The 15,801-nt window shown below is 57.9% G+C and overlaps 1 protein-coding gene across 1 annotated transcript; it reads left to right on the top strand.

Moving 5' to 3' along the window:
- The first annotated feature begins 48 nt into the window (after positions 1-48).
- Positions 49-15,431, top strand: TMEM53 (transmembrane protein 53). Its single transcript, XM_040360963.1, has 3 exons — positions 49-189; positions 11,643-11,746; positions 13,859-15,431. Exons 1-3 carry the CDS (start codon positions 135-137, stop codon positions 14,552-14,554), a joined length of 855 nt encoding a protein of 284 aa, XP_040216897.1. The 5' UTR covers positions 49-134; the 3' UTR covers positions 14,555-15,431.
- The last annotated feature ends 370 nt before the right edge of the window (positions 15,432-15,801 follow it).

Genomic DNA, 15,801 nt, shown 5'->3' with positions numbered 1-15,801 from the left:
GGTCACGTTGCTAGGAGACGGTATCCAGGGACTCAGAGGGCTGTGCGGATCAGGTGATCGGATCCCGGGCCGCTGATTGGCGGGGAGGCGGAGGGGAAGTCGGCGGCCGGTCCCGGGTCAGAGTCGAGGGTGCCATGGGGGACACCGACCTGGAATACAGTATCCTCTTCCCGGAGCCTGGCCTAGCAGGTGAGACCCCCCCGCGTGCGTGTGTGACGTCACTCCTCCGCGGGTCACCATCAGGGGGGGAGATCAGATTACAAGGACTGTGCAGAGCCGAGAGTGTCCCCGGGGGGAGATTTCACTTCACTTCCTGTCCAGGAGACATAACAGGAAGTCAAAGGCGATCCTTCCATAGTGAGGAGAAGTTCCTAGAGCTGGTGTCCCCATAGGAGGGTTACTGCCCACTTCCTGTCCAGGAGTCACAGCAGGAAGTGAGAGGAATCCTTATTAGCAGTACAGGGAGTCCACGTGGGAGGAATTCACCTCACTTCCTGTCTGGGAGTCACAACAGGAAGTGAGAGGAGTTCTATAGTGATGGGAAAGTCGCCAGAACAGAAGAATTCCCCTCAATTCCTGTCTTGGTGACACAACAGGAAGTGAGAGGAGATCCCTCCATATTGAGGAGAAGTCCCTAGAACTGGTGTCCCCATAGGAGGGTTACGACCCACTTCCTGTCCGGGAGACACAACAGGAAATGAGAGCAGATCTCTCCATAGTGAGAAGTTCCTGGAACTGGTGTCCCCATAGGAGGGTTACTCACTTCCTGTCCGGGAGACACAACAGGAAGTGAGAGGAGATTTCTCCATAGTGAGGAGAAGTTGCTAGAACTGATGTCCCCATAGGAGGGTCACTACTCACTTCAACAGGAAGTCAGTGGAGATCTCTCCATAGTGAGAAGAAGTTCCTGGAACTTGTGGGTTACTATAAGAGGGTTACTACTCACTTCCTGTCCAGGAGACATAACAGGAAGTCAAAGGCGATCCTTCCATAGTGAGGAGAAGTTCCTAGAACTGGTGTCCCCATAGGAGGGTTACTACTCACTTCCTGTCCGGGAGACACAACAGGAAGTGAGAGGAATCCCTATTAGCAGTACAGGGAGTCCCCCGTGGGAGGAATTCACCTCACTTCCTGTCTGGGAGTCACAACAGGAAGTGAGAGGAGTTCTATAGTGATGGGAAAGTCGCCAGAACAGAAGAATTCCCCTCACTTCCTGTTTTGGTGACACAGCAGGAAGTGAGAGGAGATCCCTCCATATTGAGGAGAAGTCCCTAGAACTGGTGTCCCCATAGGAGGGTTACGACCCACTTCCTGTCCAGGAGACACAACAGGAAATGAGAGCAGATCTCTCCATAGTGAGAAGTTCCTGGAACTGGTGTCCCCATAGGAGGGTTACGACCCACTTCCTGTCCAGGAGACACAACAGGAAGTGAGAGGAATCTCTATTAGCAGGACAGGAAGTCCCCGTGGGAGGAATTCACCTCACTTCTTGTACGGGAGACACAACAGGAATCGAGGGGAGATTTCTCCACAGTGAGGAGAAGTCCCTGGAACAGGTGTCCCCATAGGAGGGTTACTACCCACTTCCTGTCCAGTAGACACAACAGGAAGTCAGGGGAGATCTCTTCATAGTGAGGAGAAGTCCCTAGAAATGGTGTCCCCATAGGCGGGTCACTACTCACTTCCTGTCCAGGAGACACAACAGGAAGTGAGAAAAGATCTATAGTGATGGGGAAGTCACCAGAACGGAAGAATTCCCCTCACTTCCTGTCTTGGTGGTGACCCAACAGGAAGTGAGAGTTGATCCCTCCACAGGAAGTCACCAGAACAGGTGTCCCCATGGGTGACAACTCTAACCGTTTGGATTTTCATCACTTCCTGTCTCAGTGACACTATGAACCCCGATATTTTTTTCCCAGTGTCACTGAGACAGGAAGTGATGAGTATACAAACGGTTAGAGTTGTCACCCGAACACAGGAAGTGGGGGGAAGAATTCCCATGGGGACACTGAACACGGGGAGCACATAAAGACCTGAGTGGGGGTCCCTCTCTGTGATGAAGTCTCTTCTGGCGGCGTGGGTTGCTATGGAAACGCTCCCTCCTGCCTTGCTGTGCCGCCAGAGTGTCCACCATTGGCTGGCTGGCACTTGTAGTCCTCCTCCTGGGGTGTCTTATGGATTTGATCTGCTGTACAGTACGTGTTTTATGGTTATGGGGCCCCCACAGGATGTCGGGGGAGGGGGGGGGGGCGGAGCTCTGATTTGGGTCCTTGAAGGGCCCGTTTACACGATGACATCTGTTTATAAAACGTTCGTTGGATGAATGTCACAATCATTCATTGAGGGAGTGCGAATGTTCCGCGTGTTCTCTATCATTTCATTCCTAGGATGATCGGCTCCATCTAGTGGCCACAACGGGGAATCGTTTTCTGAAATCCCTCAATTCGCCACTTGCCGGCCGATCGCCTGACGGGGAATGTCTTTCCGACCCTAAATTCTGGGGTGACGGCTGCAGCTGGACGCCGTGACCCCCTGAGATCGTTTTTTTCCACCTTAGGGGCACATCGGGCCCTTAGGTCTGGTATGGATTTCAAGGGGAACCCCCTACACTGAAAAAACGGGCATGGGGGTTCCCCCCAAATCCATACCAGACCCTTATCTGAGCACGCAGACCGGCCGGTCAGGAAAGGGGGTGGGGACGGGCGAGAGGCCCCACCCCTCCTGAACCGTACCAGGCGGTATGCCCTCAACATGGGGGGGGGGGGAGGAGCGCCCTGTGGCCCCCCACCCCAAAGCACCTTGTCCCCATGTTGATAGGGACAAGGGCCTCTTCCCGACAACCCTGGCCGTTGGTTGTCGGGGTCTGTGGGCAGGGGGGCTTATCGTAATCTGGGAGCACCCTTTAATAAGGGGGTCCCCAGATCCCGGCCCCCCACCCTATGTGAATGTCTTCTTTCACCAGCGGAGGTCCGGTCTTCTCCCGACTTCGGGGGTCTTCTGCCGGGCACCACCGCTGTCTTCTTTCACCAGCGGGGGTCCGGTCTTCTCCCGACTTCGGGGGTCTTCTGCCGGGCACCACCGCTGTCTTCTTTCAGCTCTTTCACCAGCGGGGGGTCCGGTCTTCTCCCGACTTCGGGGGTCTTCTGCCGGGCACCACCGCTGTCTTCTTTCAGCTCTTTCACCAGCGGGGGGTCCGGTCTTCTCCCGACTTCGGGGGTCTTCTGCCGGGCACCACCGCTGTCTTCTTTCAGCTCTTTCACCAGCGGGGGTCCGGTCTTCTCCCGACTTCAGGGGTCTTCTGCCGGGCACCACCGCTGTCTTCTTTCAGTTCTTTCACCAGCGGGGGTCCGTTCTTCTCCCGACTTCGGGGGTCTTCTGCCGGGCACCACCGCTGTCTTCTTTCAGTTCTTTCACCAGCGGGGGTCCGGTCTTCTCCCGACTTCGGGGGTCTTCTGCCGGGCACCACCGCTGTCTTCTTTCAGCTCTTTCACCAGCGGGGGTCCGGTCTTCTCCCGACTTCGGGGGTCTTCTGCCGGGCACCACCGCTGTCTTCTTTCAGCTCTTTCACCAGCGGGGGTCCAGTCTTCTCCCGACTTCGGGGGTCTTCTGCCGGGCACCACCGCTGTCTTCTTTCAGCTCTTTCACCAGCGGGGGTCCGGTCTTCTCCCGACTTCGGGGGTCTTCTGCCGGGCACCACCGCTGTCTTCTTTCAGCTCTTTCACCAGCGGGGGTCCGTTCTTCTCCCGACTTCGGGGGTCTTCTGCCGGGCACCACCGCTGTCTTCTTTCAGTTCTTTCACCAGCGGGGGTCCGGTCTTCTCCCGACTTCGGGGGTCTTCTGCCGGGCACCACCGCTGTCTTCTTTCAGTTCTTTCACCAGCGGGGGTCCGTTCTTCTCCCGACTTCGGGGGTCTTCTGCCGGGCACCACCGCTGTCTTCTTTCAGCTCTTTCACCAGCGGGGGTCCGGTCTTCTCCCGACTTCGGGGGTCTTCTGCCGGGCACCACCGCTGTCTTCTTTCAGCTCTTTCACCAGCGGGGGTCCGGTCTTCTCCCGACTTCGGGGGTCTTCTGCCGGGCACCACCGCTGTCTTCTTTCAGCTCTTTCACCAGCGGGGGTCCAGTCTTCTCCCGACTTCGGGGGTCTTCTGCCGGGCACCACCGCTGTCTTCTTTCAGCTCTTTCACCAGCGGGGGGTCCGGTCTTCTCCCGACTTCGGGGGTCTTCTGCCGGGCACCACCGCTGTCTTCTTTCAGCTCTTTCACCAGCGGGGGTCCGGTCTTCTCCCGACTTCGGGGGTCTTCTGCCGGGCACCACCGCTGTCTTCTTTCAGCTCTTTCACCAGCGGGGGTCCGGTCTTCTCCCGACTTCGGGGGTCTTCTGCCGGGCACCACCGCTGTCTTCTTTCAGCTCTTTCACCAGCGGAGGTCCGGTCTTCTCCCGCCTTCGGGGGTCTTCTGCCGGGCACCACCGCTGTCTTCTTTCAGCTCTTTCACCAGCGGGGGTCTGGTCTTCTCCCGACTTCGGGGGTCTTCTGCCGGGCACCACCGCTGTCTTCTTTCAGCTCTTTCACCAGCGGGGGTCCGGTCTTCTCCCTTCTTCGGGGTCTTCTGCCGGGCACCACCGCTGTCTTCTTTCAGCTCTTTCACCAGCGGGGGTCCGGTCTTCTCCCGACTTCAGGGGTCTTCTGCCGGGCACCACCGCTGTCTTCTTTCAGTTCTTTCACCAGCGGGGTTTCCGTTCTTCTCCCGACTTCGGGGGTCTTCTGCCGGGCACCACCGCTGTCTTCTTTCAGCTCTTTCACCAGCGGGGGTCCGGTCTTCTCCCGCCTTCGGGGGTCTTCTGCCGGGCACCACCGCTGTCTTCTTTCAGCTCTTTCACCAGCGGAGGTCCGGTCTTCTCCCGCCTTCGGGGGTCTTCTGCCGGGCACCGCCGCTGTCTTCTTTCAGCTCTTTCACCAGCGGGGGTCCGGTCTTCTCCCGACTTCGGTGGTCTTCTGCTGGGCACCACCGCTGTCTTCTTTCAGCTCTTTCACCAGCGGGGGTCCGGTCTTCTCCCTTCTTCGGGGGTCTTCTGCCGGGCACCACCGCTGTCTTCTTTCAGCTCTTTCACCAGCGGGGGTCCGGTCTTCTCCCGACTTCGGGGGTCTTCTGCTGGGCACCACCGCTGTCTTCTTTCAGCTCTTTCACCAGCGGGGGTCCGGTCTTCTCCCGACTTCAGGGGTCTTCTGCCGGGCACCACCGCTGTCTTCTTTCAGTTCTTTCACCAGCGGGGGTCCGTTCTTCTCCCGACTTCGGGGGTCTTCTGCCGGGCACCACCGCTGTCTTCTTTCAGTTCTTTCACCAGCGGGGGTCCGGTCTTCTCCCGACTTCGGGGGTCTTCTGCCGGGCACCACCGCTGTCTTCTTTCAGCTCTTTCACCAGCGGGGGTCCGGTCTTCTCCCGACTTCGGGGGTCTTCTGCCGGGCACCACCGCTGTCTTCTTTCAGCTCTTTCACCAGCGGGGGTCCGGTCTTCTCCCGACTTCGGGGGTCTTCTGCCGGGCACCACCGCTGTCTTCTTTCAGCTCTTTCACCAGCGGGGGTCCGTTCTTCTCCCGACTTCGGGGGTCTTCTGCCGGGCACCACCGCTGTCTTCTTTCAGTTCTTTCACCAGCGGGGGTCCGGTCTTCTCCCGACTTCGGGGGTCTTCTGCCGGGCACCACCGCTGTCTTCTTTCAGCTCTTTCACCAGCGGGGGTCCGGTCTTCTCCCGACTTCGGGGGTCTTCTGCCGGGCACCACCGCTGTCTTCTTTCAGCTCTTTCACCAGCGGGGGTCCGGTCTTCTCCCGACTTCGGGGGTCTTCTGCCGGGCACCACCGCTGTCTTCTTTCAGTTCTTTCACCAGCGGGGGTCCGTTCTTCTCCCGACTTCGGGGGTCTTCTGCCGGGCACCACCGCTGTCTTCTTTCAGCTCTTTCACCAGCGGAGGTCCGGTCTTCTCCCGCCTTCGGGGGTCTTCTGCCGGGCACCACCGCTGTCTTCTTTCAGCTCTTTCACCAGCGGGGGTCTGGTCTTCTCCCGACTTCGGGGGTCTTCTGCCGGGCACCACCGCTGTCTTCTTTCAGCTCTTTCACCAGCGGAGGTCCGGTCTTCTCCCGCCTTCGGGGGTCTTCTGCCGGGCACCGCCGCTGTCTTCTTTCAGCTCTTTCACCAGCGGGGGTCCGGTCTTCTCCCGACTTCGGTGGTCTTCTGCTGGGCACCACCGCTGTCTTCTTTCAGCTCTTTCACCAGCGGGGGTCCGGTCTTCTCCCGACTTTGGGGGTCTTCTGCCGGGCACCACCGCTGTCTTCTTTCGGCTCTTTCACCAGCGGGGGTCCGGCCTTCTCCCTTCTTCGGGGGTCTTCTGCTGGGCACCACCGCTGTCTTCTTTCAGCTCTTTCACCAGCGGGGGTCCGGTCTTCTCCCGACTTCGGGGGTCTTCTGCTGGGCACCACCGCTGTCTTCTTTCAGCTCTTTCACCAGCAGGGGTCTGGCCTTCTCCCTTCTTCGGGGTCTTCTGCCGGGCACCACCGCTGTCTTCTTTCAGCTCTTTCACCAGCGGGGGTCCGGCCTTCTCCCTTCTTCGGGGGTCTTCTGCCGGGCACCACCGCTGTCTTCTTTCAGCTCTTTCACCAGCGGGGGTCCGGTCTTCTCCCGACTTCGGGGGTCTTCTGCTGGGCACCACCGCTGTCTTCTTTCAGCTCTTTCACCAGCAGGGGTCTGGCCTTCTCCCTTCTTCGGGGTCTTCTGCCGGGCACCACCGCTGTCTTCTTTCAGCTCTTTCACCAGCGGGGGTCCAGTCTTCTGCGTCACCTTCTTCCCTCTTCTCTTCTTCGATGTTGACTCGACGCTCTCTCCCGCTGTAATGCCGGGTGTGCGGTGCGTGGCAAATTATATAGGCCTCTTATGACGTCACCGTCCCAGCACACTCCGGTACCACCCGCAGCATGCTGGGACTGTGACGGGACCACCGCTGGTAAAAGAGCTGAAGAGGTGGTGCCCGGCAGAAGACCCTCGGAGCTGCCTAATAAACGATTTTAAAACCCTGTGTAGTGTTTTTTTATTGACATTTATTTGTCACCAGGTGAATGGGTAGAGGTACGATGTACCCCCATACTCATTCACATAGGGTGGGGGGCCGGGATCTGGGGGCCCCCTTATTAAAGGGGCTCCCAGATTACGATAAGCCCCCCTGTCCGCAGACCCCTACAACCAACGGCCAGCGTTGTCGGGAAGAGGCCATTGTCCCCATCAACATGGGTATACAAGGTGCTTTGGGGTGGGGGGGCCACAGGGCACAGACAGCAGGACTCGGCCCCCGAGGGATGAACTGATATATATGTTTTATGTAATGTGACGGTGGCACCGATGAGGCGCGGACCGTGTCACTCAGTGTTTTTTTATTTATTCTATCTTTTAAAAAAAAGGACGCGGGGGGACCCAGAGAACAAAACAGATTGGGGTCCAGAGGAGGACATGGAGAGCCAGGGAGGACGTGGGGGGACCCAGAGAACGAAACAGATTGGGGCCCGGAGGAGGACATGGAGAGCCAGGGAGGACGTGGGGGGACCCAGAGAACAAAACAGATTGGGGCCCGGAGGAGGACATGGAGAGCCGGGGAGGAAGCGGGGGGACCCAGAGAACAAAACAGATTGGGGTCCAGAGGAGGACATGGAGAGCCAGGGAGGACGTGGGGGGACCCAGAGAACGAAACAGATTGGGGCCCGGAGGAGGACATGGAGAGCCAGGGAGGACGTGGGGGGACCCAGAGAACGAAACAGATTGGGGCCCGGAGGAGGACATGGAGAGCCGGGGAGGAAGCGGGGGGACCCAGAGAACAAAACAGATTGGGGTCCAGAGGAGGACATGGAGAGCCAGGGAGGACGTGGGGGGACCCAGAGAACAAAACAGATTGGGGTCCAGAGGAGGACATGGAGAGCCAGGGAGGACGTGGGGGGACCCAGAGAACGAAACAGATTGGGGTCCAGAGGAGGACATGGAGAGCCAGGGAGGACGTGGGGGGACCCAGAGAACAAAACAGATTGGGGTCCAGAGGAGGACATGGAGAGCCAGGGAGGACGCGGGGGGACCCAGAGAACGAAACAGATTGGGGCCCGGAGGAGGATACGGAGAGCCGGGGAGGACGTGGGGGGGACCGGAGGAGGATACGGAGAGCCAGGGAGGATGTGGGGGGGACCGGAGGAGGATACGGAGAGCCGGGGAAGACGCGGGGGGACCCAGAGAACGAAACAGATTGGGGCCCGGAGGAGGACATGGAGAGCCAGGGAGGACGTGGGGGGACCCAGAGAACAAAACAGATTGGGGTCCGGAGGAGGATACGGAGAGCCGGGGAGGACGTGGGGGGGACCGGAGGAGGATACGGAGAGCCGGGGAGGACGCGGGGGGACCCAGAGAACGAAACAGGTTGGGGCCCGGAGGAGGACATGGAGAGCCAGGGAGGAGTTGTTTGAAAGACCGCTGCACAAATACCGTGTGACATAAAATATTGCAACGACTGCCATTTTACTCTCTAAGGTCCCTGCTAAAATATAATGTTTTGGGGTTCCAAGTAATTTTCCAGCAAAAAAATAAAAATGTTAAACTTGTAATCAAAAAGTTCCAGAAAAGGCGTGGTCAGGAGATATAGGCGTGGTCAGGAGATATAGGCGTGGTCAGGAGATATAGGCGTGGTCAGGAGATATATTTTGGCCACTAGATGGCGCTGATCATCCTAGGAATGAACTCACTACAGAGAATGTGGGGAATATTTGTGTATGAATGGATTGCTGGTGAAATGGACCCCTAGATGTGGGGCCCGGCGTATTGCTAGATGTGGGGCCCGGCGTATTGCTAGATGTGGGGCCCGGCGTATTCCTAGATGTGGGGCCCGGCGTATTCCTAGATGTGGCGTATTCCTAGATGTGGGGCCCGGCGTATTCCTGGATGTGGGGCCCGGCGTATTCCTGGATGTGGGGCCCGGCGTATTCCTGGATGTGGGGCCCGGCGTATTCCTGGATGTGGGGCACGGCGTTTTCCTGGATGTGGGGCACGGCGTTTTCCTAGATGTGGGGCCCGGCGTATTCCTAGATGTGGGGCCCGGCGTATTCCTAGATGTGGGGCCCATTGTATTCCTAGATGTGGGGCCCGGCGTATTGCTAGATGTGGGGCCCGGCGTATTCCTAGATGTGGGGCCCGGCGTATTCCTAGATGTGGGGCCCGGCGTATTCCTGGATGTGGGGCCCGGCGTATTCCTGGATGTGGGGCCCGGCGTATTCCTGGATGTGGGGCCCGGCGTATTCCTGGATGTGGGGCCCGGCGTATTCCTGGATGTGGGGCCCGGCGTATTCCTGGATGTGGGGCACGGCGTTTTCCTGGATGTGGGGCACGGCGTTTTCCTGGATGTGGGGCCCGGCGTATTCCTGGATGTGGGGCCCGGCGTATTCCTAGATGTGGGGCCCGGCGTATTGCTAGATGTGGGGCCCGGCGTATTGCTAGATGTGGGGCCCGGCGTATTGCTAGATGTGGGGCCCGGCGTATTGCTAGATGTGGGGCCCGGCGTATTCCTGGATGTGGGGCCCGGCGTATTCCTAGATGTGGGGCCCGGCGTATTCCTAGATGTGGGGCCCGGCGTATTCCTAGATGTGGGGCCCGGCGTATTCCTAGATGTGGGGCCCGGCGTATTCCTAGATGTGGGGCGGGCACGGCGTATTCCTAGATGTGGGGCCCGGGGTATTCCTAGATGTGGGGCGGGCACGGCGTATTCCTAGATGTGGGGCCCGCCGTATTCCTAGATGTGGGGCCCGGGGTATTCCTAGATGTGGGGCCCGGCGTATTCCTAGATGTGGGGCCCGGGGTATTCCTAGATGTGGGGCCCGGGGTATTCCTAGATGTGGGGCCCGGGGTATTCCTAGATGTGGGGCCCGGCGTATTCCTGGATGTGTGGCCCGGCGTATTCCTGGATGTGGGGCCCGGCGTATTCCTGGATGTGGGGCCCGGCGTATTCCTGGATGTGGGGCCCGGCGTATTCCTAGATGTGGGGCCCGGCGTATTCCTAGATGTGGGGCCCGGCGTATTCCTAGATGTGGGGCCCGGCGTATTCCTAGATGTGGGGCCCGGCGTATTCCTAGATGTGGGGCCCGGCGTATTCCTAGATGTGGGGCCCGGGGTATTCCTAGATGTGGGGCCCGGCGTATTCCTAGATGTGGGGCCCGGCGTATTCCTAGATGTGGCGTATTCCTAGATGTGGGGCCCGGCGTATTCCTAGATGTGGGGCCCGGCTTATTCCTAGATGTGGGGCCCGGCTTATTCCTAGATGTGGGGCCCGGCGTATTCCCGGATGTGGGGCCCGGCGTATTCCTAGATGTGGGGCCCGGCGTATTCCCGGATGTGGGGCCCGGCGTATTCCTAGATGTGGGGCCCGGCGTATTCCTAGATGTGGGGCCCGGCGTATTCCTAGATGTGGGGCCCGGCGTATTCCTAGATGTGGGGCCCGGCGTATTCCTAGATGTGGGGCGGGCGCGGCGTATTCCTAGATGTGGGGCCCGGCGTATTCCTAGATGTGGGGCCCGGCGTATTCCTAGATGTGGGGCGGGCACGGCGTATTTCTAGATGTGGGGCCCGGCGTATTCCTGGATGTGGGGCCCGGCGTATTCCCGGATGTGGGGCCCGGCGTATTCCTAGATGTGGGGCCCGGGGTATTCCTAGATGTGGGGCCCGGCGTATTCCCAGATGTGGGGCCCGGCGTATTCCTAGATGTGGGGCCCGGCGTATTTCTAGATGTGGGGCCCGGCGTATTCCTAGATGTGGGGCCCGGCGTATTCCCGGATGTGGGGCCCGGCGTATTCCTAGATGTGGGGCCCGGCGTATTCCTAGATGTGGGGCCCGGCGTATTCCCGGATGTGGGGCCCGGCGTATTCCTAGATGTGGGGCCCGGCGTATTCCCAGATGTGGGGCCCGGCGTATTCCTAGATGTGGGGCCCGGCGTATTCCTAGATGTGGGGCCCGGGGTATTCCTAGATGTGGGGCCCGGCGTATTCCCAGATGTGGGGCCCGGCGTATTCCTAGATGTGGGGCCCGGCGTATTCCCGGATGTGGGGCCCGGCGTATTCCCAGATGTGGGGCCCGGCGTATTCCTAGATGTGGGGCCCGGCGTATTCCCGGATGTGGGGCCCGGCGTATTCCTAGATGTGGGGCCCGGCGTATTCCTAGATGTGGGGCCCGGCGTATTCCTAGATGTGGGGCCCGGCGTATTCCTAGATGTGGGGCCCGGCGTATTCCTAGATGTGGGGCCCGGGGTATTCCTAGATGTGGGGCCCGGCGTATTCCCAGATGTGGGGCCCGGCGTATTCCTAGATGTGGGGCCCGGCGTATTCCCGGATGTGGGGCCCGGCGTATTCCTAGATGTGGGGCCCGGCGTATTCCTACACATAAGACAGACTCCCGCTATGTGACCCGTTCACAACGCAGCGGTGATGTGCTGGTGCAGTGCTGAGTTTTTCGGCAGAGCACCGCACCGCACCGCTTGTCCCCGCCGTGTAGCGCCACCGTAGTGCAGAAACTTTAATGAGAAAATGGGTCTTTTCATTTCATTTTATCTCTATCCCCCCCCCCCTCCTGTGTCTCTGCAGGTTCTCAGTGGGACCACCAGAGGGAGCCGGTGGTGATTCTTCTAGGCTGGGCGGGCTGCAAAGAACAGCACCTGGCTAAATACAGCTCCTTCTACCATAAGCAGGTGAGTGCCTACCGGACCAGCCATGGGTTTGGTTGAGGCGGCTACTTTGAGCCCATTTGGCAGTAGAAAGCTGGTGGGGGGGGGGGGGGACAAAAGTGCAGGTCCTGTAATATGCACTGTTGAAGTTGCTCATAAGTGGATAGGGAGGGCAGGCAGGGGGGTTGGGTTTGAATGCTAATAAACCTTGTCCTGGCACTGCCAGTCCGACAACCTATGAACCTTCCTCACCAGGGAAGGCACACACATTGTGGGAAGGGGAGGAGCATGCACATTTATTCTATACACCAGTGATCCTCAAACTACGGCCCTCCAGCTGTTGTAGAACTACACATTCGATGAGGCATTGTAACACACTGACATTCACAGACATGACTGGGGCATGATGGGAATTGTAGTTCCTGAACAACTGGAGGGCCGTAGATTGAAGACCCCTGCTATACACAGATGGCCCTGTTATGATTATGAATGGGGTGTGTATACACTGTCACCCTGTAGATGGCGCTGTTATGAATGGAATGTGTATACACTGGGGTGGATTCAGGTAGGGGCGCGCAAAACCTGCGGCGGCGTAACGAATGACATTTACGTTATGCCTCCGCAAGTTTTACGGGCAAGTGCTTGATTCACAAAGCACTTGCCTGTAAAGTTGCGGCGGCGTAGCGTAAAAGGGGCCGGCGTAAGCGCGTGTAATTTAAATGATCCCGTAGGGGGCGTGGATCATTTAAATTAGGCGCGTTCCCGCGCCAAACGTAGTGCGCATGCTTCGTCGGAAAACTTTCCCGACATGCATTGCGGTAAATGACGTCGCAAGGACGTCATTTGCTTCGACGGGAACGTAAATGGCGTCCAGCGCCATTCACGATCCACTTACGCAAACTACGTAAAATTTAAACTTCGCGACGCGGGAACGACGGGTATACGTAACATTGGCTGCCCCTGCTATTAGCAGGAGCAGCCTTACGCGAAACCCGACGTATGCAAACGACGTAAACTGCGTACGCAGGGCTCGCGTAGGGCTGTGAATCGGCGTTAGTATGCAATTTGCATACTATACGCTGACCACAACGGGAACGCCCCCTAGCGGTCAACGTAAGAATGCAGCCTACGATGTGACTGGCATAAGAGCCTTATGCCGCGCATATCTTAGGCTGCCGTCGGCGTAACGAGGTTCCTGAATGAGGAGCATTCGTAACGCCGGCGCAAGTAAGCAATTGCGCTGCGAAGCTATGGTTACGCAGGCGCAAATGCTCTTTGAATCTACCCCACTGTCTGTCCACAGATGGCGCTGTTATGAATGGGGTGTGTATACACGGTCAGCCAGCAGATGGCGCTGTTATGAATGGGGTGTGTACAGGCATACCACGCTTTAAGTACACTCACTTTACATACACTCGCGAGTAAGGACATACCTGTGAGTGTATGTAAAGTGCCTTACAAGCACTGTACAGACATTTTGCAGCCGCAGTAGAAGGAGCTGAAGCTCAGAGAGCATAGCCCGCCCTGTTCCAGTGTGCCCCTGACACCTCCACTACAGCCCCTGAGAACTTAACTACAGCTCCTGACACCCCCACTACAGCCCCTGACACCCCCACTACACCCTAGAAATGAAAAAGGGTATTGTTTCACTTTAAGTACATTTTCATTTTACATACATGCTCTGGTCCCATTGTGTACTTAAAAGTGGGGTATGCCTGTATACACTGTCTGTCCACAGATGGCGCTGTAATGAATGGAGTGTGTATACACTGTCTGTCCACAGATGGCGCTGTTATGAATGGGGTGTGTATACACTGTCTGTCCACAGATGGCGCTGTAATGAATGGGGTGTGTATACACTGTCTGTCCACAGATGGCGCTGTAATGAATGGGGTGTGTATACACTGTCTGTCCACAGATGGCGCTGTAATGAATGGGGTGTGTATACACTGTCTGTCCACAGATAGCGCTGTAATGAATGGGGTGTGTATACACTGTCTGTCCACAGATGGCGCTGTTATGAATGGGGTGTGTATATACACTGTCACCCTGTAGATGGCGCTGTTATGAAGGGGGTGTGTATATACTGTCAGCCTGTAGATGGCGCTGTTGTGACTCCGCCTCCTCTCTTCGCAGGGCTGCATTGTCATCAGTCACACGGCGGCGTGGAGGACGGTCTTCTTCTCGGAGTCGTTCGGCTTGCGCCACCTGCAGGAGGAAGCGAAGAAGCTCCTCAGTCTCCTCTATGATTATGAGGTGGAGGTGAACCCCATCTTGTTCCACGTCTTCAGCAATGGCGGCTTCATGCTGTACCGCTACGTCACGGAGCTGCTGCACTCCGACCCCCGGATGACGGAGCTCCGCGTGGTGGGAACGACCTTCGACAGCGCGCCGGGAAACCGCAACATCTACGGCTCGGTGCAGGCGCTCAACACCATCCTCCGACCCGGCACCGGCTGGCCCCTGCGGTACCTTCTCCTGGCGGCCTTCGCCATCGCCATCTTCATCCTCCGCATCGTCCTTTACCCGATGACGCGCTTCCTGCACGAGAATCACTACGACGCCATGAAGAGAGACCCCTCCCTCTGGCCGCAGCTCTACCTCTACTCCCGCGCCGACCGCATCATTTCCTACCTGGACGTGGTGGGCGCGGTGAGCGCGCGCCGCCAGCGCCGTCTGCCCACCGAGAGCGTGGACTTCCAGAAGTCCGAACACGTCAGCCATTTCCGCCGCTACCCGGAGAAGTATTCCGGGGCCTGCGTCAACTTCCTGAGGGACTGCGTCAACCGCGCGGCCAAGTCCGCCTTCATGAGTGAGCACCCCTCGTTTTAGGAAAGGGCCCCCCTCATTGGCTGGGAGGAAGATCCTGCGGAGGCACACGTCACTTCCTGTCTCCGCCTCCTCTGTTCTATGCACGAGACCGCTTCCTGTTATCAGTTCACCCCGGTTCCTTTGTTGTATTCCACTCCATGCTTTCTGGTTTATTTCTATGCCAAAGACTCCGCCCCCCCTTCCTCCTCCCACACTATGATGAAATATAAGAGATAACTTTATCGACCAATAACCAGAATAGCACATAAAAACGTCCTAGTGATGTCACCTGCTGGTCTTTGGTGGGAGGGACCAAAAGACTCCTCCTACCCCCCTCTCTCCTCCCACACTATGATGAAATATAAGAAATAACTTTATCGACCAACAACCAGAATAGCACATAAAAGTCCTAGTGATGTCATCTGCTGTTCTTTGGTGGGAGGGACCAAAAGACTCCGCCTACCCCCTCTCTCCTCCCACATTATGATGAAATATAAGAGATAACTTTATCGACCAATAACCAGAATAGCACATAAAAGTCCTAGTGATGTCATCTGCTGTTCTTTGGTGGGAGGGGCCAGCATGTATGTTATACACGGCAGGGGCAGGGAGATCGCCTGACGCCTCCCCTATGCGGACCTCCTTTGTAATATAAACACACGGGCGGGAACAGACGAAGGTCATTGACTCTCGTCACCCATGTGTGGAGGCGGAGTCTCTGGGTGTGGAGGCGGAGTCTCTGGGACTGTGAGGAGGCGGAGTCTCTGGGACTGTGAGGATTATTATCTTATCTCATTGTATGTACCGGGGGCTCGGGGGACTCCTTGGGGTCTATGGCCCGGATTCAGTAACAATTGCACTTTTTTTTACGGAGGCGCATGGCAACGTTTTTGGCCTGCGCCCCCGCAATTTTTTTGCGCTGCCCTCGATTCACGGAGCAGAAGCTCCGTAAATTGCACGGGCGCGCCGGCAAAATGCCCGGCGTAAGCGCGCGCAATTTAAATGATCCCGTAGGGGGCGGGAATCATTTAAATTAGGCGCGTTCCCGCGCCGATCGTAGAGCACATGCTCCGTCGGGAAACTTTCCCGACATGCATTGCGGTAAATGACGTCGCTTGCTTCAAAGTGAACGTGAATGGCGTCCAGCGCCATTCACGAATCACTTACGCAAAGTACGTAAATTTCAAATTTCGCGACGCGGGAACGACAGGTATACGTAGCATTGGCTAACAGCAGGGGCAGCCTTGCGCGAAAAACGCCGTACGTAA

Source organism: Rana temporaria, chromosome 7, assembly GCF_905171775.1.
Source record: "Rana temporaria chromosome 7, aRanTem1.1, whole genome shotgun sequence".
NCBI classification, from domain to species: Eukaryota; Metazoa; Chordata; class Amphibia; order Anura; family Ranidae; genus Rana; species Rana temporaria.
This window is presented reverse-complemented; position numbering and strand designations above follow the sequence as displayed.

Bases quoted from the DNA above. Each gene is read 5' to 3' on its own strand.
- TMEM53 (XM_040360963.1), top strand. From the start codon at position 135: ATGGGGGACACCGACCTGGAATACAGTATCCTCTTCCCGGAGCCTGGC. The intron at 190-11,642 runs GTGAGACCCCCC...GTGTCTCTGCAG, and splicing joins CCCGGAGCCTGGCCTAGCAG to GTTCTCAGTGGGACCACCAG. The intron at 11,747-13,858 runs GTGAGTGCCTAC...CTCTCTTCGCAG, and splicing joins GCTCCTTCTACCATAAGCAG to GGCTGCATTGTCATCAGTCA.